At 39.7% G+C, this 26010-nt stretch overlaps 1 protein-coding gene across 11 annotated transcripts in view; it reads left to right on the plus strand.

Moving 5' to 3' along the window:
- Positions 1 to 25439, plus strand: part of USP54 (ubiquitin specific peptidase 54) — a 93711-nt gene extending 68272 nt beyond the window's left edge. For 10 of the 11 annotated variants that reach the window (XM_021548725.4, XM_085583576.1, XM_085583575.1 and 7 more), the window contains 14 exons: positions 329 to 497; positions 1727 to 1897; positions 5829 to 5960; positions 6255 to 6635; positions 7639 to 7873; positions 8638 to 8777; positions 9754 to 9927; positions 12865 to 12984; positions 14116 to 14308; positions 16524 to 17977; positions 20320 to 20438; positions 21513 to 21653; positions 23123 to 23309; positions 24025 to 25439. In XM_021548725.4, the coding sequence (XP_021404400.3) occupies positions 329 to 497; positions 1727 to 1897; positions 5829 to 5960; positions 6255 to 6635; positions 7639 to 7873; positions 8638 to 8777; positions 9754 to 9927; positions 12865 to 12984; positions 14116 to 14308; positions 16524 to 17977; positions 20320 to 20438; positions 21513 to 21653; positions 23123 to 23309; positions 24025 to 24680 (4272 nt within the window). In that variant the 3' untranslated portion in view covers positions 24681 to 25439. The remainder of the gene's footprint in view (positions 1 to 328; positions 498 to 1726; positions 1898 to 5828; positions 5961 to 6254; positions 6636 to 7638; positions 7874 to 8637; positions 8778 to 9753; positions 9928 to 12864; positions 12985 to 14115; positions 14309 to 16523; positions 17978 to 20319; positions 20439 to 21512; positions 21654 to 23122; positions 23310 to 24024) is intronic. The other variant, XM_077784587.2, reaches the window with a different exon arrangement.
- The last annotated feature ends 571 nt before the right edge of the window (positions 25440 to 26010 follow it).

A 26010-nucleotide genomic window follows, 5' to 3' on the forward strand; every position in this document is an offset into this window, starting at 1 on the left:
TAGAACATTCCAGAGGATGAAATGTTTTTTATGGAAAAAACATATGAAAGGGAATGATTATTTCTGTAGTTGTATTTTTAGCAGGAATTGTAATCAATTTAGCCATAGGATGATGAATATCTGGTTTTTAATTTGGTTTACTCAGGGGCTTTCTTGCTGGGTCCAGGTCAATTCTGGCTATAGAAAGAGTTAAAGTATGTCAGTGGAAAATCAAACTCTGAAAGAATTGTGATGGGGGGAAAAGAGAACTTATTATAGAAAATTATGACAGAAAACCTTACCTTTTTTTTTTCCTTTTCTTTTTTTTTTTTTCTGGTTGTCAATTCAGATTGGTCCAAAATGGAAAGATGTTGTGACAAAGTGCATTAAGGGTCACTATCAACCTTTGCTGCTGCTCTATGCAGATCCAAGGGGAACTCCAGTGTCAACTCAAGACTTGCCCCCTCAGGTGGATTTACAGCAATATAGCAGGACTTGCTATGACAGTGAGGACTCGGGTAAGCAATGTGGGCTCTGTGCCGTGTACCTTCATGCTGAAACACAGCATGTGAAATGTTTTCCTTCTTTGGAGTGTATTATTGTCAGCAGGGGTCCTTGGTGCTTGTTAAAGCTGATCAAAAATTTTGAAGATTTCCAATGTTTTATTTGTGAACTTCTCTTGGTCTAAGACTGTTGATTGTTTGGATAGCAGTCTTTTCCAAAAAGTTTAGAGAAAGAAATTGCAGGATGGGGGAAGTGACAGACCTGATGTAATGTGTATGTATAGACGAACACTAACTTATGACTTCAATAACTGCAATTTTTGACTTCAAAAGATCTAAAATGTCCTTAAATAGGACATTTACTGCAGGACTCATTCTCACAAGAAATGCAAAGAGCCCTCAAGGTCAGTGTTTGCAGATAAACATAAGAACTACTTCCTTCATTATTATATTTTTTCTTTAATTTCTCTACTGAGAAATGAGTATGAAACTAATATCCTGTGTATTAAGTAACGTATACATTACATGTGTAAAATTACCAGGAGTCTTCAAATTGTTCAGATTTTTTACTTTTATTTTCTGAAAGTGGAGGTAGGAGATTGCCCTTTCTACCTCTTCTAAACAGTTCAAGTATTACTTTACTGAAACTGAATCGTGATGCTTCATACTTTTCAGTAGGGGATCAATGCTGGCTTCGTGAGAAGGAGCAGGGTACTTTGCTTTAGGTAAAAGTATTTTCAGTACAGACTTTATACCAGATAGCTTTTGATTTATAATAGATGAAATCTGTTAATTATTATAACATGATGTTCTTGTTACCCTTATTAATATTTTGTACTTCAGTACTTTTTTACTTTCCCCAAAGCAGTGTTCCATATTGTAGTTGCACTCAGTGTTGAAAATGAACAATAATTTCAGTATGGTACCAATGTGTACTTTTCAGTCCAATGGATGTAGTTTAATTTTGCATATTAAAAAGATTTGATAAGCTTGGATTTACAAAAGAGGAAGAAAGAAACAGGTTTTTAGAAGGAATAACACTGTCTCCATGCCCCCAAAGGAGCAGACTTTTCCCGTAATCTCTGGTGTTCTTGAATCCGAGTTGGTATCTTTGATATTCTATTTTTCTGATAATTTCTATACAGTTGCCTTGCTCTCTTTTCTTAGAGTCTTTCTTGACTTTTATAATAGCTGAAAAAGATTGAAACTTGACATTGCTTCCTTGACATTTCTTTCTTCTCCAGGGAGAGAACCTTCCATTTCTAGTGATACCCGGACAGACTCCTCAACAGACAGCTATGCTTATAAACAGGCACACCATGAGTCTGTGGTCAGTCACTTCTCCTCTGACTCCCAGGGGACAGTCATCTACAATGTGGAGAATGATGCCACTTCACAAAGCAGCAGGGACACAGGTAGCAGACACCATTGCATCTATGTGTGATCATTGTCACTAGATAAGATGACTGCAGTGGATTCCACTTGAAAATATCTCTATATATACACACAACCTTTAATAGAAGAGCAGACAGTGTTTAACATCCAGAGTTTTTGATTTGTAAACAACAGTTGGCATTCACAGAAAAAACCCCCATGATTTAAAAGTCTTGTTGGCTTCTGTAGACCTGTGTCTAGCCAGACAAGCATTTATAGATTTGTTTTTCTGTTATCCACAATACTGCCTTCTCTGTTATATAAGTCTGTGAGTTGGAGTCTGCATGGCCCTGTTGTAGGGTTTGGTAAGTTACTTCATTTCAGGAGTTGCAGCTGTCTAAAAAAGGTGCTTTCATCACCAGAGTCCTTCATACTTGGGAACTAAGGATTTTGTGTGAGTGAGTGCTGGTAGTATTTACTGCACCAGTAAGGAACATAAGATAATTTTCTGCCTGTGCCATGGAAGCAAGTTAAGCTGTAATATCCAGTGCGAAGATAGTCTGTATTTATTTATTTATTTATTTGTTCCTTTGGGCAGCTGAACAGTCTGCCTTAACACTCCTTAGTTGAAAAGAGGTTAACTGGAAGTCTAAAGACTTGATCTCCTCAATTATTCATGGCTAGTGTCCACAGTCAGATTGTTTCTGCATGCAGTAACTTCTAACATCACTTCTAAAAAAGTAGTGCATAAGTTAAGGTCAGACTTCTGTAGCATCAGAAATAGGATCTGCTATTTCTGTTTGAAAAGTTTCTTTATTGTGCTGTAAATGGATTTTCTAAGAAGATCTAAGAGTAGAAGCAGCAGTTGTTAGGTTCCACCAGGACAAAGCTGTCAGACTACTTTGTCCTTTTTTTTTTTTTAAATTCTTCCTCTTTTGTATCATAGTGGGTTCCTTTGTAGCAATCTGTGGTACATCAAAATCTGAAAAAACCGTTTCAAGTTAATTTTATTTAATATTCTTTCATTCTTCATCAGAGGTCTGAGTAACTAATACACAGGCTAAGATAGCTTAACAATCTTCCCAGTGTTTTAGCAAATACTTAATGCTGTAGGGACCAGTTATAGTCTTAGGGTGTGAGAAAGAAAAGAAAGTTGGAGCAGAAATTAAGTGATGTGGAAACTAAATGTATATTTATCTTCGGAGTACAAAGAAGACAAAATTGAAAAAGATGGTGGTACACTTTTTAAATAGTTTGCAAAAGTGTCACAGAGTTTATTGGACTAGGTTCCTGCCTACAAAACTTGCCATGCAGAAGTTGGCAGAAAAGGAGAGTAAGGGGGATGGTCACAAACATGTGAGCATGAACTTCAGCATGTAACCTTTTGTTCTGTCATTTTTAGTGACTTTGTCCTCTTCTTTTTCTTTCTTCTCCTATTGATTCTATCCTGTGTTATTCCCCTTCAGCTTAGCCCATTTCTCCACCTAAATTCAGTTGTCCTTATCTTCCCCAATTCAGCCTTAGTGATACTCAGTCTGTCTCCTTAGCTAACCACTTGTCTGGGCATTTCCCCTCTTTTTTTACCTACCCGCTACCTTTCCAAAAAAAGTCAGTCTGCCAACTAATACAACTGCTCTGTCATCAAATGGCGATCCGTGGGGCTATAAAGAAGCCATCCACACTGAGCTGTCAACTGAATCATTCTGGGCAAGAGCAGGATTCTTCATTTAATGGCCATTTACCCAGTACTCCAGCCCAGAAAGTTATGGACCCTATCCCACGTCATCCTCCAGGGAAGCTCCACCATTGGGTTGTATGACCTCAGGCTCTTGGGGCAGAAGAGTGGCTGCATAAGCCCTCTCTTGCTCCTACCCACCAGTGCTGCTGAGAAAAATGTGCGTATTCTGGCTGCCCTATTTGTGCAACTGAGATTTCAGGGGGAGGGAGTAGAGGTTGTTCTGTCTTAACCCATTTGATTTCATTTCCTTCTCTGACATGCTCTTAGACACACACAACTCCTACAAAACCAAACTTTTCCTTTGAGTATTGCTGTTTGTTTGCCATCCCAAGTCTAGGAGATGAGGTATTGAAGAGATACCTACATCAAGAGACAACTTTTAAGCATCGTTAGGCACTCAAAAGGCCTGGATTGTTATTTTAGTGAATTTTTAAAAGTGAGTCTTAAGTGCCAGATAATATTCTTGGGATTTTAATTCCTATATTCATGCATTATGTTGGATTTAGTCTTTATTTCAGAGTGTCCAAATAAAGACAACAAAGCCTGTGTCCTACGGACTTCTGATTCTTTACATCTCCTCCATGACTATTGTCCCACTGATGACAGTGGGACAATATTTGCAGTCTTTGAAAGGAGAAGAAAATATTAATTCAAAGCTAGCAGCCCTCCTTCTAAAGGATTGAGCTGGGCATTATTCAATGCAAACCCTCAGCTAGTGCTGATAGCACTAAATACTGTCAGATAGTTTCTCTCATGGTAGTTAAGGATGCTAACCAAACAATCTTTATCAGGTTGGAATGTTTAACTAGAGAAGTTATGTATGCTGAAGTGAAATGTCACTCTTTTCTGTCTTGAGGGGAACCACTGCAAGGATAAGACTGTTCTTGGAGTTCCTGAAAGATATGTGGCAGTTGATGCTGTGAAGGGGGAAAAAATCCACCAAAGCACAGACTTATGTTCAGTTATCAAAATGCTACACATCTTTTATCTTCATTGCCAGCATTTCTCTTTTGCTTCCTTAATTTCTTTTCTTTTATGTAGTCTGCTTGTTTCTAAAAAATTTGGCCACAAAATCACTCTTTCCTATGCAAATGAAAAGTGAACCTTATATAGCTTGCTTTTTATTGTTTGGATTCCTTCCTACTCATTTATTGTAATATCTTTGTAGCAATTGTAGTTGCAGTGAATTGGTTTTTTAACTATTGCAGGTAAAATTTTATACGTAGAATCTGCTTTTAATGTTGTTGATTTTGATACTAATCTCTAGAGCAAGGAGAAGGCTATGCAGTTTTGGGGGCTGTTAGACCACTATTTGCTGTTAGGAATTTTCATTTCCTATCATCCTATGTGGGGTAAAAGTTTGTGATATGAAGGCTAGAAAAAAGTCTTTGTAGCTTATCATAAATTCCCTTCTTATCCTGCATCTCTGCTTGGGACTACTCACGTGAGTAAAGCCATACGTGTGTTTGTGCTTGCAGGTTTAGGACTGTGACTGTGTGAGAACCATAGAATTGAGCAAAGGCAATACAGAAAATTTGAGATGTCAAATAGTCTTAATTCCCGTTTCATGTGAGGAAATGGGGAGTAAATTTGGTTGAAGAGAAAATACTGGCAGTCAGACACATAAGCTGTAGAAGGGAATGTTGTGTGTCAGCTGATCCATGTTCACAGTTTGTGAGTGTGCTCTTAGCTTGTGGCAGATGTGAATTAGCTGGCTTGGCCATTGAGGGCCAAGTGAGGCTACTTCACAGTAGACTAGGCTAACTCAGGTTACTTAGTGTTTGCTACAGGCAAAGAGATGAATAGTTAGTGCAGAGCAGCTGATGATGTGCAGTATTTTATTATTAAGTGGTAACTCATTCATGTGTTTGAGTCTTTATTCAGCAGAGTAATGTCTGGCAAGCTGTCCTCAGGAGTTTCGTGTTCATAATCATTAAAACTGACAGCAAGAAAGTGGTGTCCTTAGACTGTTAAAAGACAAAGGAGAGTCAACCTTCTCCTTGGCACTTGGATAAGCTGTCATTAACTGGAGTCGTTGGAGGGGCTGTATTATTCTCTTATGACCTTAAGAATGGAACATCTTCTCCAAGACAAAACCAAAAACTTATCTAAACTTGCCAGTTAGTGTTGGAGTGTCTGTAGTTCCTAAGGAGCAAGAGTCCTGCTGCTCTTAGCATAGTGAACACTTGATCTGAAGGGTCTTGTCATCTCTGCTGTGTTCTTCCTCCTTCCAGGCCACCTGACTGACAGTGAGTGCAATCAGAGGCATGTTTCAAAGAAGGGCTCGCTGGCAGACCGCAAGAGGAGTTCTAGCCGGTCTAGGCGGAAAGGAGATGAGGCTCAGTCATCAGGATACCACAGTGAAGGCAAGAGATGTTACTTTATTTTAAATATTGGTATCTTCCTAAATGTTTTAATGTTCTCAGTGTGTATGTGCATTTCCCTCATTGTTCTGTTTTTGTCTTTATTTAATCCTCTCTTTGCTTTTTGATGTTTAGTTCTGTTTTGGTTGGATGTTTGTTTAGGGAGTGTAGGATTTTATATTATAATTTTGTTGTTTTGGATTGCACTTCTCAATGTCTGCATGAAGATGCTGCAAGTAGGGCTGCTAGTTTAATTTAAGTTATTTTTGTGGCTTTTGCTGTCTCTACAAACTGCAGGGGAAACCTTGAAGGAGAAACAAGCCCCCAGAACTGCCCCCAAACCATCCAGCAGCACCAGCAGGCTGAGGGAATTTAAAGAGACAGTGAGCAATATGATCCACAGCAGACCACAGCAGATTTCCCAGCCCATCCAGAATCCCCCTTGTGGAGGGAATAGTGTGGATCAGGCAGAAACACGACCCTCAAAAAGCCTGTCTGCACATGCCCGAGACTGGGAAGTGGAGAGTACCAGTAGCGAGTCTAAATCCAGTTCATCTAGCAGGTACCGGCCAACGTGGAGACCCAAAAGAGAGTCTCTGAATATAGACAGCATCTTCAATAAAGACAAGAGGAAACATTGTGGCTACACTCAGCTTAGCCCTTTCTCTGAAGAAGCAGGTAAGAGTTTGAAAAGATTTACTTCAGAATGTGTGGGAAGTGAAATTTTGAACATGGAATTGAGGTCAGTGGTGAGTCATGCCTGTGGAGACTATATTCTGTGTGGGTATTTGTATGGCGTGTGTGGTAATTCTGTTTGGTTTCTGTGTCCTATGTTTCCTGTCTAAGGAAAAATTAAGGGAAACAATACCATCTATCCTGCTTAAATGGTCACAAGCTATAGTACTAAGTGTCTGAAGTTCGTCTTTTGGAGTGAGCTTCTGTATTGCTCTGGTTTTTCCTCTGGCTCATCACGGTATTTTTACTTGATGGCTCAGAGTACGGTGCAGAATGTACCTTGTGTATCAGTCAGAGTTCTTGTTGTGAAGATAAGAGCCTGGAAGCCAGTGTTGATTTATCTGTGCAGCTTGTAGATGGGGACTTTGCTGGTTTTGACAATTGAAAATAATTGGGAAGCATAAAGGAGTATGTGAAGGGGAAGAGAAAACACCTCCAGAGAAGGAAGAGACGCAAACAAGAATTAAGTGGAAAGACCATGAAATGTATAAGGGAGTATTTAAAAAAAAATAAGTTTTCCTGTCCTCTGTATAAACCACAACAAATCATAAATAGCAAAATAAGGAGTGTGAAAAATGAGAGCATCTGAAAGAGATATGACAGAGTATTGGAAATGCAATTGGATATACTGTAAAATTATCTTGTGCAAATAAAAACTATTATGGGGAAAAAAGGATTTTCATTGCAGACCTAATTGTTATCTCAGGGGGGATATGGTAAGTTATACTAAAGGGGAGAGATTCAAAGATAAATTTGTAAACAGGTTATTAAAATTGCTAGGAAAGCTATAAAAGTATTTCATTTTTCTTAATTTATATTGCAGGTTTTGCACAAAACTAAGGATAGTGCTTCTGGTGTAAACATAGTTGAGAAGCTAACATATATGGATATTTTGCTGGTATTGAAGCTTAGGTTTTCTACCAAGCTGTATTATTTATCTTGACAGGTAAAGAACTTGCTGAGAATGAGGAAAAGGAACACGCTGTTCACACAACAAGGTCAAGCCAGTCAAATGTCAGATACAAGCGTGGTGTGCTGGGCCGGGGCACCCAGCACCATGTGGTGGATCAACATCCTCATCTAATACAGAGGATGGAGTCTGGCTACGAAAGCAGCGAGCGCAACAGCAACAGCCCAGTTAGTCTGGACATGCCCTTGTCTGAAAGCTCAAGCACCCACAGGTAGATTTCACCAAAATTCATGCTTGGAATGATTAAAGTCTTGATTTCTTTTTTGTAGTGAAATAATGGTGTGGAACATTTTGCAAAACAGTGGTCCTAGTTTTAAATACATCTTTATTGGGTGGGACAGGGGAGAAATACTAGGGAAATGGGAGCCTATTCTTCTCAGCATATTGATAACTTACTGCTGGTGAGCAGAGAAAAAGAGGCTTGAATGTTTGGGAAATATGGTCTAAAGTGATGCATATGAAATAATTGTGCCCTTTGTCTGTGATTTAAAAGCTTGTACTTTAAGTAGCATAGTCCTTTTTGTTTCTATTAAACCATTGATTCATAGACACCTTGTAGAAAATGAGAAATCAGTAGCCTTGTATAGAAATCTTTGTTTTCAGACATACTTGAAATATTTGCATGTAAAAATAAATAGACAGCACAATGTGTCTCTTTCCTTGACTTAGAAAGCTTCAGGTAACCACAAACTGGCACAGTTTATGGCCAATATATAATGTGTAACAATCTGTTCTGAATAACTCCTGGACCACAGTTTTAATTGCATCACCTTATGGAGGAGAATAGAATTACTGTCCTCCTTTTTAACTTTCTCTTCCTGTGTTTCTCCCAAGATTTTATTATTTTCTTCTTAGACTTCTTTTAAAATTACATTAAAATGGAAGTACATGTTTGTGTGGGTACAAAAAAGGTAGATACTATTTCTCCTGGAGAAATTAGTCAAATGGTAAACTATAATTTCTCTCTTCTTGGAGGGATGTTCATATGAAGAGAGCAGGTGGATTTGTTCCTGCTTGGCGTAACATTCCAAAGTCTCACAGTAGTAGCATCTTGGAAGTGGAGTCGGCTTCATCAATTGGGAGCTGGACAAACAGTCCACACACCATGGGAAATGGTAAGATACACTTTGTAGGGGTGGTTATGTACGGTAAAATGTATCAAGTTGTTCTTTACTTTCTGGATGTTTATGTTCACAGAGCAAATATAAGGGAAAAACAACATCTAAGAACATGACAGTTTTACAATAAATAATTATAAGATTTACCAAAGGGGATTGCAAAAGCCTTTGTTGAAATATTCCTTTGATCATGTTGCTCTGGCATGTCTTTCATGTATTCACTTAAATGATAAAATAAAGCTATTTTTCTTATTCTTTCTTATAACTCAATATTCTGCCATCAGTCAAAGAAACCTTCTCAAGCATAGCTCATAACTTAGTAGAGTCCTGAAAACCAGCTTGTAATTCTATACGAAATTCAAAACTCTTAGAACTGCGAATGTACTGTTACAAGCTGTTTGGGCTGAGGCTAAGCTTTTCTGCTTATATATCATTCTGAGCAAATACTTTATTCCAGAGAGGGAAGGGAAAGGCAGCAGGGGAGACACTTTCTGAATACCAGTAATAGTTGTACTGATAATGAGAACTGATGAATTTCTGTTGTGTAGAATATTGAGGTGCTTTATTTTCCTCCGATTTTCATCCACTTCATGCAGTCAGGTGAAAAACAACTCAATGGAATCCATTTAACTTCTATGAGCTAGTGATCTGGCTAATTTGACATAGCTTTATTTAAAAGTTATAAACACAGCAAGAAGCCTCAAGATTTCATCATCAGCTTAGGGTTATTTCTTCCAATGATTCTTTCTGTTGTATATGCTGTTTTCATGAGTCAGTGAATCCATGGGCTGTGCCGCAGGGGAGCTTGAAACACTAGTATATTTTTATAAGTAAAACTTAACAAAACAAAATTTATGTTTTACAGTTCTGTGGTCTCTTAGACTGTTATTACCTAATGTTAATTTTATTCTCCTTGTCTTTTAAGGGATACTTTAAGAGATAGAGATATCAAAGATGTTTGTTTGTTTTGAAGGTGGAGACATCTTTGTTCCTCTAAAGAGTGAGCTGGATGAATTGCAGGAAGAGGTGGCAAGGAGAGCACATGAGCAAGAACTACGCAGAAAAAAAGAAAAGGAAATGGAGGCCGCAATGGGCTTTAATCCCCGTCCCAGCAGGTTCATGGATCTAGATGAACTGCAGAATCAGGGTAACCTTTGAATACAGCACATTTTGCAAGATGGTGGTGCTGAAGTTTTTTTAACCTTTGAATGTAATTTCCTGACTTAATGTGTGTGTGTCTCTCATCACATCCACCCCCCATTACAGTTTTGTACCTTCAGGAGGTGAAATACTATCCATTTCAAACCTATAGAAAGTTAAAAAGCTGTTCGGTATTTTGATCAAATTTCTTCTTAAATGAAAAAGCAAAGTAATGTAGAGATATTCTGAATATATCTGCATTTTTCCATTTTTTCAGTGATATACACTGTTGATAGTATTGATACCTTGATTTAGCTGTAAGCCTTTAACCAGCATCTTGGAATGAGCAAGACTGCTGTTTTTCCCTTTCAGACACCTCAGCTCCACTTGCAGCAGAAGTAGTTAATATAAACTATCGTTCTGTTTCTGCTTGATTTTAGTACCTTTGCAGCCCTTAGCAGTTATGTTTGTTCCTGCCCTTTTACTTTGCAGTCTTTCTCCCTGCCTGGCTGTGCACCAACAGTACAGGTGTTGGGACAAGTACTCTGGCTGGATCTAAGCTGAACTGGATTTAGGTTGCCTATCTTTTTCTAAGGAAAAAGAATTTTAAAATAATTAAAAACCAAAACCTAAGTTTGATTGACTTTTCCATGACACCCCATCTTTCTGGCAGGAGATGGCAGCAAAACAGTTTTAATTGGAAGGATGCAACTGGAGCAGAGGGAACATGACATGATTCACACGTAATACTTTGTATTAGCCCTGAATATCAGCCAGTAAAAGGATTCAGGAGAAAGGTGGGATAAAGTGCACTGATCCAGTCAAGAGTGAGCCTTGAAACCTGCTGGAACAGTTAACTGGGGAGTGTTGGAGGGTGAGCATAGCCAGTGAACACCTGGGCTTTGTCCAACAAAAGTATGTATGATCAGGGCAGTCCTGCTGTGGTATCCTGTGTTGCCAGGCTTCCTGGCATCTCCTCGCTACATCCTCCAACCTGCTGTAGAAAAGAGTTGAGGTTGTTGGTTTGCTGCTCGAGGAGAGGAAGGAGAGGTGCAAGCCCACAGCAGTGCCAGTTTTGGCCACAATCCCAACTGTGGTTTGCAACATACAGCCATGCCAACTGCTCAGCAGGCAGAATGATGCTGTGCCAGTGGCAGCTGAACAATATGATCTCCATGAGCATGTCTGACTGGGAATGTTTCTCTAATTTTTGCTGACCATCAGTAATCCTTTACAGTCCTACTGTGGCCTGCTGGTTACCAGGTGAAAAATTCTGATGTACCAGAGTAGATGGATATATTTTTCTATTAATATAGTGTTTACTTTTGTAGTATGAATGCCAGTGATTTTAAAATTGGAAAGTAAACCTCTATTGCTGAGCATGTTGTCTTGCCTGCTTCTCCTGCATGAAAGAAAACAGCGTGTTCTCTAGTATTTTACCCTTCTTTTTGATCTATTCTATTAGTTGATGGAAGCAAGGATTGCTTAGAAAGAAAGTAAACTAGGCTAATGCTTAATCAAAAAAGAATTTGGTAGAATGCTTGAGGAGTTCAGATGCATTGACCTGAGATCTAGGGATGGCTTTGTTTATTTTTTTTAAGTTTTTCCCCCTCCCAATCAGAGATGTAATAGCTTAACAGACTGCTGGACTGCCTGGAGGACTTGCTTGTATGCAGAACTCCAGAACACTTCTGACTCATTTTCCCCTCAAGTAAACTGCTAAATTCATGCAAATAAAGCTAACTTTAGAATTCGGTCCTTGATTACAAGCCTCAGATGCCTTGATTTTGAAACTGATGGTTCTGCTTGATTAACTTACTGCTCTAACAACTCTCATTCTCTCTCCAATACTAGCTTTTAATGCAGGTTCTTTGGGATTTATGGTAAAAGAGTTTGTATTTACATCTGTGCACAGCAGTGCTAGGGAGCAGGTCAGACCACAGCATGTGTTATGCAGATTGAGAGAATGTAATTTACTGTTGGCTGATAAAGGTACTCACCCTCTCTGCCACGATGACACACATGTTCCATTAAAAAAGACCTACCCCTGAACAAAGTAAAAGTCAAGTTTTATTTTCTTTTTTCCCTGCCTCATTTGAATGTTTACATTTTAGTGCATAATTTGCATAATGCCTAATAGGTGACACAAAATAGTTTGAGCATTTCTTCTTCTCAGAAATTGATGTTATGATACCAGGATGCAGTTTCTTTTTGTGTCCAGAATGATTTCTCCTTCTCTTCTCCAACACTGTTTCGTAAATCATTGCAAAAGAAATTCTTGATAGTTGTCCCTTTCTTCTCAGCTTCCACCACCTTGTTCTTCAGGTTGCAAGACTGTTGGGTTTTTATATTCTGACTTACAGCAGTTAAGTGTATGCACTAGACTTGTTTATAGAAGTATTTCATGTAGGCATTTATGTTCACACTCAACTCCGAGTTTCATTCCCCAGACGTGTTAGTTGTTTCAGTTTGTTTCCATTTTAATGAAGAAGAGACAAATGGATTTTGTCAAGAAACTTAACGTACAATGAAAAAAACCTAATCTGCTATATTTCTTTTACTGATACATTTTATTTGGTTCTAAATTTAGTTTTAATTCCTTCTTGACTGAAGTAATTTGAACTGACTCTGTTCTATGTCTGTACCATCTTTTATGCTGACTTAAAACACTGAAAATAGTAGAATAAGCCAGTACAACTTTTTCAACTAAAGAAAACTTGAGGGAAAAAAATCCACTTCAGGTAGTTTTACTGTGTGGATGTCAAGCATATCAGGGTGCTCAAGATGTACTTCTGCTTAGGGAAGTTTAGGTGGTGCAGTCTGGGATATGCACAGCCTCTGCAAGAATCCGTGTGTGGAAGGATTTGGTGATCACAAATGGGATGAGGGTAAGTGAGGGTTCTGCAATAATGAAACCAAAATGAAGGGTGCTGCCCATTTACAGGGAGGAGTGATGGCTTTGAGAAGTCGATGCAGGAGGCAGACTCAATCTTTGAAGAGTCGCTGAATCAGGAGCAGAAGGGGGATTGTGCTGCAGCTTTGGCTCTCTGTAACGAAGCTATATGTAAGTAACCTTAACCGCCTGAGCTACTGCGCTTTGACTGTTTACTAATACAGAATAGAGTCTGAAATGCCACATCACAGTAAGTGGTCAGGTTGTGATATGGGGTCCAGCTGCTCTTTAGGAATATGCAGCTAGACAGAATTTTTCATTCTTATAAACATTCCCATTTGGGAGTTTTAGTCCTATTCCTCTTCATCTCTGTTTTTTCATGTTTGCATTCATTTTGTTGTTCTCTCCAGTGCTAAGGTAATAATAGCACTGGGGTGCTGATGTGCCCTTTTTGCTGCTGTTACGTTTCTGCAAGCACCTGATAGGTGGTTCCCCTTGCCACTCAATTTTTCTACATCATCAGGCCAAATTGCAAAGGCCATTAAGCTCCCCTGTTTTTCATGGAGGGTATAGCATAGGAAGAAAATGGTAGCCCACTTTAGAGTCTTTTGGATTAGCAGAAGTGAACTATGCTGTACATTAACTTTCATGAAGAAAAAAGCATTAGGACATTGAAGTGCTTAAATGCATTGTGACCTTTGAGAATGTGTGCTATGTGATTTCATTTTATTTTTGGTGTTTTTCCATTATGACTGGCTGGCTGTCTCACCCCATGCTCCCCTCTGTCTGTGTAGAATGGCTGCAGACAGGGTGAGTAGCTCCTGTGCTGTTTTCATTTAGAAATTGGCTTTTATGGACTGCAGAATAAAGGGTGCGGCATACAGCTGTAGTTACAGCTCTATTAGCTTTCTTTCCAGCAAGGAATCTCAAATCCCAGCTGGGTATTCCTGCACACAAAGGGAGTCCCAGGTATGGAGAATGCAGGAGAAGAGTACATGACAGAATGAAGCATCATTGTAGTAGGGCTGGAAAGAGCCTGTATGAAGGGATGAGAATTGGGCTAAAGAAAGGATATTATTTTTATTTTATTTTGGTTTAGTTTCAGTTAATATGTTTGTACTCCTGGCTTAGCTGAATGTGCATTAATGGAAACAGTAGCATCCTTGTGAATTCTTTTGTGGCAGTATTTGCATGGTCCATGTTTTTTGTTCCTGCTGCATCTTTTTTCCTTTTTTTTTTTTCTTTTTCAATTTTATTCCTTTTTTCTGTTTGTTTTCTGCTATGTTTTCTTTTGCATTTTAGCTAAACTAAGACTTGCCATGCATGATGCCAGCGCTAGCACTCACAGCAGAGCCCTAGTCGATAAGAAGCTGCAAATCAGTATCCGAAAAGCCCGGAGCCTCCAGGATCGCATGCAGCACCAACAGCCACCGCAGCCGCTGCCTCCGCCAGCCTGCCACCCACCCCAGGGCGGCACCATGGCCCAGTCTACAAGGTAGTGCGAGTACCTCGCCTAGGCACGGACCTGGGCTGCGTCTGTGAGCAGCGCGGTCTGGAAAGAAGTAGCAAACTATGTATATTCCCCAGAGAGTCCAAGTCCTACTGTGTTACACCTGTTTTTTTCTTCTCTAGGTTAAATCTATTACAAAACAGTCAACTACCCCATTTTCCCCCTCCCCACCACCCTTTCTCCCAGTCTTTATAGAATAGTCCAATGTGCATGTGTTCAGAATGTGATCTGTGACACAGAATTGTAGCAGTCAGTGCCTGGCAGTATTGATGTCTCATGCACCAAAAGAAAAAATACAATAGACAATAATCTGGCTAAAAAAAGTGGGGATAAATTAGGATGAAATGTGACTGTTTATAATCAGGAGCAGTTTCAGGACTCAGTCAGTAAAAGACTGTACTACAGTCAAAATTTTGATATAGTTGCTTTTTTTCTGGGAACATCAGCCAGTGTGTTTAGTGCTTTGTACTTTGAAAACTGTCGAGTACACTGATCTTTTCTTTCTAGTCCACTTCTCTTGGTGGTGCACTGGTACAACTCTTGAATCCAGATCCTGATCCTGTCACCTTGACTACTCCATCATTCTTCATTTTCTTTCTGTGCTTCCTAGCATCCTGTAGCCTGGCTTACCAGCCCTCCTCAGTGTCTCTTCATGATCCTTTCTTCCATTCTGACTTTAACTACAGCATAATTAACTCTCTGCTATAACTGATCCTTTCTTCCTACTGTCTTTAGCATGCACCTTAATCCTTCTTTCTTCCCATGCCATTCCCTCCTAGCACTAGACCGTCCCTATCCAATTTCTAGGCTATTTCTTGAACTGTTACTTTTTTTTCCCCCCTCTCCCCTTTTTTACATGTTGTATTACCAGAAGCTTAGATAAAATCTTGGATGAGAATATTTTTTCTGTTCCTTTCTGTAAAATGCCGGCTACAGCTATATACAAACCCAGATAATTTGCACACCTGCCAGGCTGTAGTTCATAACACTCTTTTATTCTCCTGCAGTACCTGAATTACATGTAATGAAAGCTGATCTTGTTGTCAATCAGGGGTCCATTATATTCTCTCTTACAGGAGAAATGCAGAGCTCAAAATTAGGCATTTTGGCAGATTCTAAGAGAATGAAAGGCACTTTCTTAACTAGTTTTGCTAATGCTAAATGCACTCATGGCTGCTCCATGAAAAGAGCGGGTTTTTTTGCAAAATGTTTTATCCACCTGAATGTTAATATTTCAGCCAAGGAAAAAGAAACCCTGTTCATAGTCAGAGTTCTGCACTCCAGCTTTGATTTAAATAACATTGTAGACAGTACAAAGTTTGCTCTGTTACTACACACATCAACTAGGACTTCATGATAACTTACATTCCATGCATCTCAAGGAGGAAACAAAGCAGTAATTTTATAGTTGCCTTAAGTTTACTGCTGAAGCTGATGTAGCCTGCCATTTTCTCATAGGACTTAGTAGTGTTTGTTCTGTCTGTATATTAAAATGCTAACTAAATGCAGAAAATTGCCAGGGACTTGTATGACTCAAGAATATAACTGTCTTGCATTGATACTTAATGAACATTATATTCTAGAAGTATGCTTAAGATACAAATTATTGCAGAGTAATAGTTACGTATTTAGCTTGAGCTTTATTTAATGTTTTGGATAAATATCTCAAAAAATGAGACTATAAAAATGATATGAGAAAAAGTTCAACCTGTTCTTCCATTTGTCAGATCATTCTTCATTAAGTTCCCCTGCAGAGAGGGGATCTTACGGAAATATTGTCAGCTCATGTTCAGATCACAAACATGCCCAAAGTATTTTAAAATATGTTTAAGATGTTACTGTTGGAAACAGTTATTTTATATAAATGCTATTCTTACTCTTCTTAGTTGTTCCTTCTCACATACTCAATGTACTGGTTGAAATGCCTCTGGTGCTGTACAAGAATACTTCATATAGAGCCTAATTGTAGCAAAGTACTCTTAAAAATATGAAATTCATTCAGTTAGATTGTTAGAGTAGGAAAACAAAGTTAGAAGCAAAGGACTAACACAAATGTGTCTAGTGAATTAATGCAAAGTCTTCATCAGAGTACAGTGAGCAATGTATGTTGAGCTGTATGTCAGGTAGTGCAAGGTCTGTACCCTAGGAATAAACATAAGCAATGACTACTGCTAATCAATTACTCTTCTGTGTGTTTTAGTGAACAGACTGGCCCGCTCCAAGTACTGCTGAGCCAGGAGGTACCACTGGAACCCAACAAAGAAGTGGAATTTGGGTCCAGTTCTTTCTTCCACCCACCTGCTTCCTGCCATGAATTGCACTCATCATTATATCCAGAGTCTTCCTCCTTGCCCCCTTCTGAAAGCAATCCATCCAACAGGACCTCTCCAAACTTCCAGTCTGCTTCTGCTGATTTTCATGATCAAGTTCCCTCTTTTCCCTATAGGCAAGGGTTGGCAGAGAGGTCTGCAAGAACTGAGAATGAAGCCCACAAGAGTGGGGAATTTGCTGACACAACAGCCACAGGGCTAAAAGACTATAGGGATTGCTGCAGTAGCAGCAAGTTAGAAGAGGTTCATAACATAGTGCCTGTTCTCACACCTCAGTACCAATCCAAGGCTAACACAGTAAACTCTGGGTCTTTGCCTACGCTGTTTCCCTGTCCACATCCACCACAAGCAGCATCTCCTGAAAAGGACAGCCAGCACAGTCCTTGTTCCAAACTTGCAAGCTCTCCAGTGCGGCCCAGCATTGATCTTTTAGGGGCCTACCATGCAGTGGCCCCTGCAACTTCATCCCCTACACAGCAGTGCTCCTCGGATCCTTTGCAGAAACATAAGTCCTACAGAACAAACAGCCAGGAGATTTTATTTCCCTCACAGGGTGAATATGGCACAGCAGATGGTTGTAAAGCTGAGGCTTTTAGTACAAAGGGACACGTTCGCTCCTTGGCAGAGCAGTTTCAGAAAATGCATACAGTCTCCCAGAGAAAAGGTACTCATGAAAAAGACTGGATTACTGCAGTGTGTCAGGATGAGAAGTCTCCAAAGTTAACAAAAAAATCTTTCATCAACCATTCATCTTCTGGTTACAGACAGCTAATCCATCAAAACCAAGAAAACAAAAACCAGTCTTCTGAAAAATTACACTCAACTATGGATATTAGGGATGGGGTAGTTTCTTTGAGGGGTTTTAGCGCCCAACATGTTGCTTCTATGAATTTTTGTTCTCACAGTGAAGAACTGTGTAGAAGAGGTGGACAGAACATAGCAGACTCTGTACCCTACGTGGAAAGGCACTGTCATGATGGAGGAATGAAAGAGGTGGATGATGGAGCTGCTAGTAGCATGGTTGCCTCTATGCCTGTGGACCGTTGGGTGAATAATGTTACTAGGTATTACAGTTCTCAGAAGGCTAATAAGAATACTGAATGGCTTCCTGTACCTGGGAGGAGTCCACTCCTTTCTAATCAGAGAGCAGTTGGAGATGACTTGAGCAGGATCCCAGTACACCTGCATCCACAGTGGAATCAAGACACAGAACAGGAGCTCTCAGAACTGGAATCCCTCTATCAGACTAGTCTGCAGGCATCTCAGGCCACTAGGCCTTTCTTGGGAAGACAGGACAGTGCTAGGTATCCATTTGACCAATCAGGTAAGAATGATGCAGTTGTTTTTCTTGGTTGACTTGCCTATGTACTGCAGTGTAGGTGAAGATGCATTTTCTAGTCGATTTAATTAAACGGGTATTAATTTGTGCAAAGATGCAGAAAAATTCAGGTTGTAGACTCTGGAAACTTTCCAGCTAACTGGAGAAAGCAATGTGATAGCACTGCCTGGGGTGGCTGCAGAGTAGCTGTTGATCATGACAAACATCTGTTAAGAGTAACATAGAAAAAATAGATCCTGCTTTCAAGTAGAGAGCTAGCTGCTCATGTCAGGCTAAGGAATTTTGTTGTTTGAAAGTCCTGCATCCCCCCTGGAATTTATTAAAACTGTTTCTATACCTTATGTTAATATTCTCCACATTGGTGAATTTTAATTGATTGTGTTGTAATTGAGAATTTGGTCTGTATTCGGTTGAGGGAAATAACTTCTAAAAGTTTATCAAAATCTGAGAGTTGAACCTGTGTTTTGCTAGGGGCTGTCTGCTTTAAGTTCTGGAAGGTTACTTGTGAAAGCAGCACTGAGGGTACATGAGGATCCATGACACCTTGTGGAGTAGTTGGTGCTGAAAGAAAATGAACAGATTCCATCAGTGAGAATATCCAGCTGTTGCTGGAGACATTCAGTTAGAGTCTGATGACAGCAGTCAGGTTCCATTTAAGCTGATCTAATCTGCCTGAGATAGGGCAACCTTGTTTCTCTATGCCACAAGGGAAGCAAATTTCTTTGTAATCTGTGTCACAGTATTAAAGCTGTGAATTTTCTGGTTAAATACAAGGCACCCTGAAATGGAATGGGTACCAAAGTGACACAGATCTAGCTGTACACATATGATGTATATTGCAGTGCATACGCAGGGCAGGTTTTCCCCTGCCCTGCAGCCATGGCGATGGAGCCCCCATCATTCCTGACAATGTCAGACCTGGCTGTGACCAGAGTGAGTACTGCAGTAAAGTCTAGAGCAGGTTTTTTTTTTAACACCTTGAGTTTTCTCTGGAACTCTTGTGTCTTGCAGTCCACTCACAGACCGGTTAAGACATCAAAATGTGGCCATTTATCTTTTGTTGTCCTTTTGGTTTACTTTCAGACTTAGGCAGGATCTGACTTCACAACTTTGCAGATACTGTCTTGCATGGGCTTGAATCAAAAGTTCTTGTATATTCCTACTTAACTGACTGATTTTGGAAGCTCTTTCTGGAAATCTACCAGCATAAAGCCCAGTTGCTTTAGTGGTAGCTGGAGTTGCAGAGTTCTGTCATCAAATGACCCATTTCTTATGCTGACTTTTTCTTGCCTATTTTCCCACCACATATATGATATGAGATAGGGTTATTCTTCTAAAGTGAAGTATGTATTTGAGATCTTCTGGTTTGCTGTAACTTTCAGTTAGCTTTTCCTAAGTTCTGCAAATTCTGTATAAAACTGAAAAGTTTGAACGAGTGCATCTACTGTGATGAACTGGATGAAAATCACCTGATTGTTTTCAACCTAATCCTAGGTCTAGGACTGCTCTTTCTTTCTCTTAACTTGGATTACATATTCATTTTCAAATGCTGTTGAAACTTTGACCCCTATCCACTGGTTTTGTCAGACCTTTGCATTCAGAATCATGGTGAAATGCCTCTGTTTCATGAGAAGGGCTTTACAGCATAGTTAAAGCCAAGCCAAATGCAACCACCTCAATGCAGAAAATGTGGCATTATCAGCATATCACCTTTCTTCCTTTTTAGAGGAACTAACTCCCTGTGACTGGTTTAAATTAGGCCACTGATCTGTCTATTCCATGAGAAATTTTAGGATTGTAACTGGTTGATGGGGATTGCACTTAAGTGGATTGTAGCAATCCTAATTAAAAATAACACTTTCAACTAATTAACCAGTACAGCAAGTGGCTGAGAAACTGTAGCATTGAATGGGAAGGAGCAGGTAAATGTGTGGGGAGGGAACCTGGGGCTGACTTTTTTATCCCAAATAACTTTGGGTAACTTCCTTCTGGAAGCTTATTTTTTGTCTTTTTGGGCCCTCTAAACAATCTCACCTCTGTATCAGGCAAGTGTTGGTGTGCAGTTAAATAATTTAAATTTTAAGTAGTTCAATTAACTGCTCCCCTGAAGCCTGCAGAAGGGCCAGGGAAGTAGGCATAGTATCCTGATAGGTTGTCTCCCCTTGAAATGTTGGGTGTTAGCTGATGTATTCATGTTCCAAGGATCTGTGACTTCTTGTTCTGTGTGTATAGTCCCTCTGTCTTTGCTGGAGTCAGACCTAAGGTAGTCAGAAATGTGCCATAACATGCAGTCAGGTGTTGAATTTAATCAGTGTTTTCTTTCCCAGTCTCTGTGAACCTGAGTGTGAAGAAGCTGCCTGCTACAGCTGGCATGGGTCTGTCGAAAACCCCAACAGCGGAGATCGAGCGCAGTCTGTGTGGATCCACTGTCTCTTCTGCCTCCAAGGTGACATTTTGGTACTTAAGATGTACTAGAGGGGGAAGGGCTTGCCCTGTGCAAGAAAGAAATTACAGTGGGATAAGTTAAGTTGGATATGAAAAAGGTACTGTGGTTATTGATATTAATCTTTGAATTTTAAATGCAGTCTAGCTCATTATTAACTAGCTAAAATATGAGTGATTCATGCTGCATGCAATCAAATGATCTAAATTCTGGCATGGAGGAACACACTCCTGAAAAGATTAAGATCTAGTCTCTTTCAGCTTAGTGACATGGATTCCCTTGCATCACAACATGATAACTGCTTCTTAATTTTACCACTTGCAAGGGCTCAGGCTCTTTTATTTTTAAAGTGGGTGATAATGTGGTATTTGCTACAGTTAGTGGTTAGTCACCTCAGAGTGGGAGAAGATTCTCATTTTTTTTCTGGGAAGAAACTGTTTAAATAACCAGCAGTTACATATAACTGCCTGTATAGGAAGACATGGAAGTATTTTCAAGGGGAAATGAAATTTCATGTAATATCTCTGTTAAAGGGAGCTCAGATTTTATTCTTCTGTAGAACAAAAGAGAGGAAAGATAGAATAAACATTTCCCTTGCTAGCATAAAGTTAACAAGCTTCCAGCATTCATCAAATACTCCTAGGTTTTTTTTTTTTTAAGATGAGAAGACTGTAGTATTTTATCATAAGATGACTGTCAGCTGCAGCCATGATTGTCTCTCCAGGGGCAGTGATGGCTGTAGCAGCAGTCAGTCCTTTAGGTAGATTCATCCCACTAAAGACATTTCATGCTGACTTTAGATACTTATAAAAGAACCTATCTCATTTAGACAAATCAATCTGTGTATATTTACTAAGGGAAGAAATACTATAAGGAATAATTCTTTTAATCAGCAGATCCAAACAGACCCATTTATCTTAAGTTTTCAAAGTAGTACCTGAATGAAGGATTTCAGAAAAGGTCATTAAATATCATTGAAGTATGCTCCATTATATTTCTATTCATCCATTGCCTGTAATTACTGTATAAAATTGATGTTATGAAAACCTTGTCTGAAATGTGTGATATTGTCTGCAGGTCACATATACCAGAGAACATAGCAGGGAGCCAGAAGAGGAGGAAATATACAGTGCAGAGAATTTCCGTCGCATTGCTCGCAGTCTCAGTGGGACAGTTATGTCAAACAGAGAAGAGACCTTGGTCTCTTCTCACAGTTTTGTAAGTAGAATGATGTGCAGCTTTCCAAAGAACTATCATTTGTGTGTAGGGTTGCTGTTTCTCTGTCTTCATTTATTGGTTAACAAACAAGACAGAAGACAACTAAATAATAAGCCATGTTAAAAGCCTGTCTTTTCTGTTCTGTATTTGGAAGAAGAATGAACTTTTATATAAGTAGCAAAGCTGTCTTCTTCAGGTATCATTGCAGAGTGCTGGCTGCTGCAGCTGATTGACATGTCATTACTTGCCAGTATGCAGAAACAACTACTATAAACATTTTTTTCAGTTGACTTAAAGTATTTTCAGGAAAGCTTCTCATACACCTATAATTTTAAAAAACCTACCAGTATCAAAAGGAAAGTTTCTGCTCTCTTGTGAGTTTATTAAGCAAATAGCATTTTTAGAGAGTAAAAGTAAACATTAGAGGGGAGACAATTCAAGATTCGGTGTAGGCAGTTACATACAGAAAATGACTAAAAGTAAGGGGATTGATCTTTCCTTTGTCCTCTTTGTTAAGCAGTCTTAGATGCAATTTAAAAGTGTCAGAAAAATAGTAATAGTGTTTAGCAATATAGCTAGATAAAATGTCAGCTTTTGGCTTGGACTGAATTTTTTGCAAACTCTACACAAGCTTTTATTTGAAACCAACTCTGTAACAGTTATAGAAGAGTCTCAGTTGCAAAATCAGTTAGACAGGTTGGTCCAATTGTACCTCTGTGCTGTGTAACATAAACTAAGTATATGTCAACTTTGATGAGTTTACTCCTCAGCACGTTTTAGTTAAGGGCTCTCATATACCTGGAAATGCTGGCAGAAACCATTACAAACCTCTAGCTGTCCAAGACCTGCTCTTTCTGCTAAGGTTTCTATCCCCACAACACAAGCAGCCACTAGGATATTTGTTTGTTCCAAGTATGGCACTGCACTCAGGTCTGTGATGGTTTGTTGTTGTGCCATTCAGCCATCCCTGCTTTTGGGGGTAGGTATCTCCTAATAGAGGCAAATGGTACAGCACAGGTAAATCTGTTCAGAGTTTGTTATCGGAGCTTTCAGTGAAGCCTGGTAGAAAATAGAAAGGAAGCATCAGCAATACTCTTATTTCATGGCTTGTGTAGCATACCATTTACAATTCTGACTGGCCTGAAATTCTTTTGTGTATTCAGTTTGTCAGCCAAATCCCCAAGAGTGGTTTGTTTTTGTTCTGGCTTTTTTTTTTTTTTTTTTTTTTTGTTGTTGTTGTTGTTGTTGCAATTCCAGTCTAATGATCCTATATAGCCCATTACTTCAGTAAGAGCCTCACTGGATTGATGCAATTTTTGTCTGTCTTTTTCACATAGAGATGCATGTTTTTGTTCCAGTGACTCATCCCTTTCTTCCTTGGATCAGCACCACCTTTGCTTGTTTCAACCCAACTCTGTGTTTACTCATCATTTTATGTTCTGTTCTTCTCCTTTCTCATTTTACAAAAGGAAGCACCAAATATGAGGAAAATGCCAGTGGACACCAGCCACCGTTCTTCCAGCTCCACTTCCCTTCCTTTCCCCCATGATCCTCCTGTATTTCCCTTTGATCCCCAGCACAACCCAAACCAGGTGCAGCACCCACCCCATGATGTACTGATGCCCAGCATGGTGGGCAAGGCACGTAAACTGTCAGGTAATAATCACAGGACTTTTCATCCTTCTTCATGATCAGAAATATTGCTGAAATACAGCTCCTCAGTTCTTGTCTTTCATAATGGATTTTCACTATCTGCCTGAATCCCTCCAGAAATCTAGAAGGACAAATCATGTTTCTTCTTCTCTGTCCTTCAGTATTTTTCTATGGTTCTGTGCTAAATGTGCATAACCGAGGCCAATAACCTTTATGGAAACATTATGATGCCTTTATACAAAGTCATATCAATATTTTTATGAGTTATTTTCTTTAATGTTAAAGTAGTAGTAAGACCCACCACCTTGTTGTCATGTATAAGAGTAATTCCACAAGTTACTCATTGCCACAAATCACACATGTAGATGCAGTAGAAATTACTACTTCCTGCATGAGAATTATTTTCCTGTGACAGCATCAAAACCAGTTTGATCTGCCAGCCTTGGAATGCTTTGTTGGGCTCCTCTATGATGAAACAAAGGGCTAGTAAAGAAATATGTGACAGCAGCTGCAGTAGGATAAGGAGAGGAAATGCAGTGAGGAAAATGAATGCTGGAAAAGGTACAGCTAGCTTTTATTCAGAATTGCATGTCAGCCAGTAACTGGATATTCTAGTGATTTCATTGTTCTGTCACCTGCTGGCCACAGCTGATAGTTCAGAGAGGATGAAACAAAAATTACAACTAAGCAAACCTTTTTTAAAAAAATTTTATTTCAGGAGATCAGAAGAACATCATCCAGAAACTTCTGGTTGTGCCTGACAGGGGTGAAGCTTTCCAAGGTGAAGACTACCCAGGTGTGGCACTGAGCTGTGGGAGTCTCCCTTGTGTACCCAAAGGCACCCTTTCCCAGGGGCAAAAGCCTCTTCTTAATTTGCATTTAGGAGGTGGAGCATCAAGTGTCTCTGGCCGTTTGAACACAAGTTATCCTGCCGCACAAACAGCCACCTTACCAGATAAGCGAACAATGCTCTGGGGGAAACATGCTGGCCAGCCAGGCAAGAGTTTACAGGAAGGCTTCCACCAGCAGCCTTCACAGCGTCACATGCATGAATCTCATGCCATCAGTTGCAGACTACCAGCCAGCACAGACTACAGCACTTTAAGAATACCACTTGAGCCTTCTTGGGATCCCGGTGCTTCTCAAGGTTGCCCTGTGCCCCCCTCTTGTGTGAAGGCCCCGGGTCCAAGGAGAGTAGATATGCCTCCAGAAGAAGACTGGCGAGAGAACAGCTACACCCCTCAGCCTGGCAGGAGGCGAATGCTGCCAGTGCATGTGATGGATGGGACTTTTTCTTCTGCTTCTGAGGCACACAGAAATATGCTGGCTCGAGCAGCAGCAGCTACTGGCACCGTGCAAAATAATGGCTGGTGAGATCCCGTTCACTCTATGTGCCCCAGTACACCACTCTGTGGACTATGGTTGTTGCCAGAGTGTGGATTGCATGGAGACAGGAAACTCTTCCAATCAGTATCTGTGCCAGTTTTGTCTTAAAATGTAGCTATACAGGATGTGAAAACTAATTGCACTGTATTTCATTTCTGACACTACTGAACTGCTGTCTGGATGGGGAATCATAACTATTCTAGTCCTGGCCTCTCCTAGCAAACAAGTGCTGTAGGAATGGTAATTTGCTTACAGGTGAGTTCAGAAGTGTGCACATGTTTTGAAGGAAGATGGCAATTAACAAAAGGACATTTTTAAGAACTCTTTTTCATGAAATGTAGCTTTGGTAAATTCTTCACAAAAAGAAACCAATCCTTTTATTTTCTTCTCCTTCCTCTCTCCTGTTCCTTCCTAGGAAAAAAAAAACTGACCCACCTTCCAGGTTCCAGTAAATCTGCACTTGGCAGGTGGTAGTAAAGCAAGCACGATTTTCAATGTTCTGAGATCTCATATAGAGATCACAGCCGTAGTTGCTGCAGAGGAAGTGACAGGGAGACATTGTTCACAGCAAACCCCAATTTTCTCCACTTCTTTAAAGCAAACTAATGATGCTTCAAACAGAAAGACTGTTAATGCTGCACGCTTAACTACACCAATGTAAACACAGAATAAGTTTAACTATTTTAGTGTCAAGCATACTTGCTTTTGTAAGTATTTTTCAAATAAATCTATGAAAATAGTTCTATTTACCCGTCTGTGTTTGAGCTTTCTTTTCTGTTTAGCTTTATTCTTCAGTTGGCTGGAAACTTCTGATTCATTTTCTTACACATGAACAAACATAAGTTGTTTATTCTAGTTAATTAACAAAGTTTATGTAATAAGGACTTAGATTGGAGGACATGCCTGATTTTGAGTCAGGACTTGATGTGTTTCATACTACTCAGTACTTAAATTTCTCCTCATAATGGACAATAATTAAGCGTCCTTCAGAAAGTATTTTGAGAGTGACTACTTGTTTTAAGGAAAACTACAACATCTATGCAAGATGGTAGTGTATACAGATATACAGAAAAATCATTAGAAATTATTGGTGTGGAGAGAAGTGTTATTTTAATCACGCTTGCACTTGTGCTCCTGCAGATGCTTTCAGGTGTGGTGGTCACAAGGTGTTCGGAAGCAAGGGGGGATTTTCTGTTCCATGCTTGTCCTGGTGCATGGTTCTGTTGGGAGCAGGGCTGGAGCTGTGTGCCAGTGCTGGTGGAAGGGCTGCTCTGCCCTGCCCTATTGCTGCCCTGTGAGTGATAGGGCTCCTGCTCCA

This window comes from Lonchura striata, chromosome 6 (genome assembly GCF_050655825.1).
Source record: "Lonchura striata isolate lonStrDom1 chromosome 6, ASM5065582v1, whole genome shotgun sequence".
NCBI classification, from domain to species: domain Eukaryota; kingdom Metazoa; phylum Chordata; class Aves; order Passeriformes; family Estrildidae; genus Lonchura; species Lonchura striata.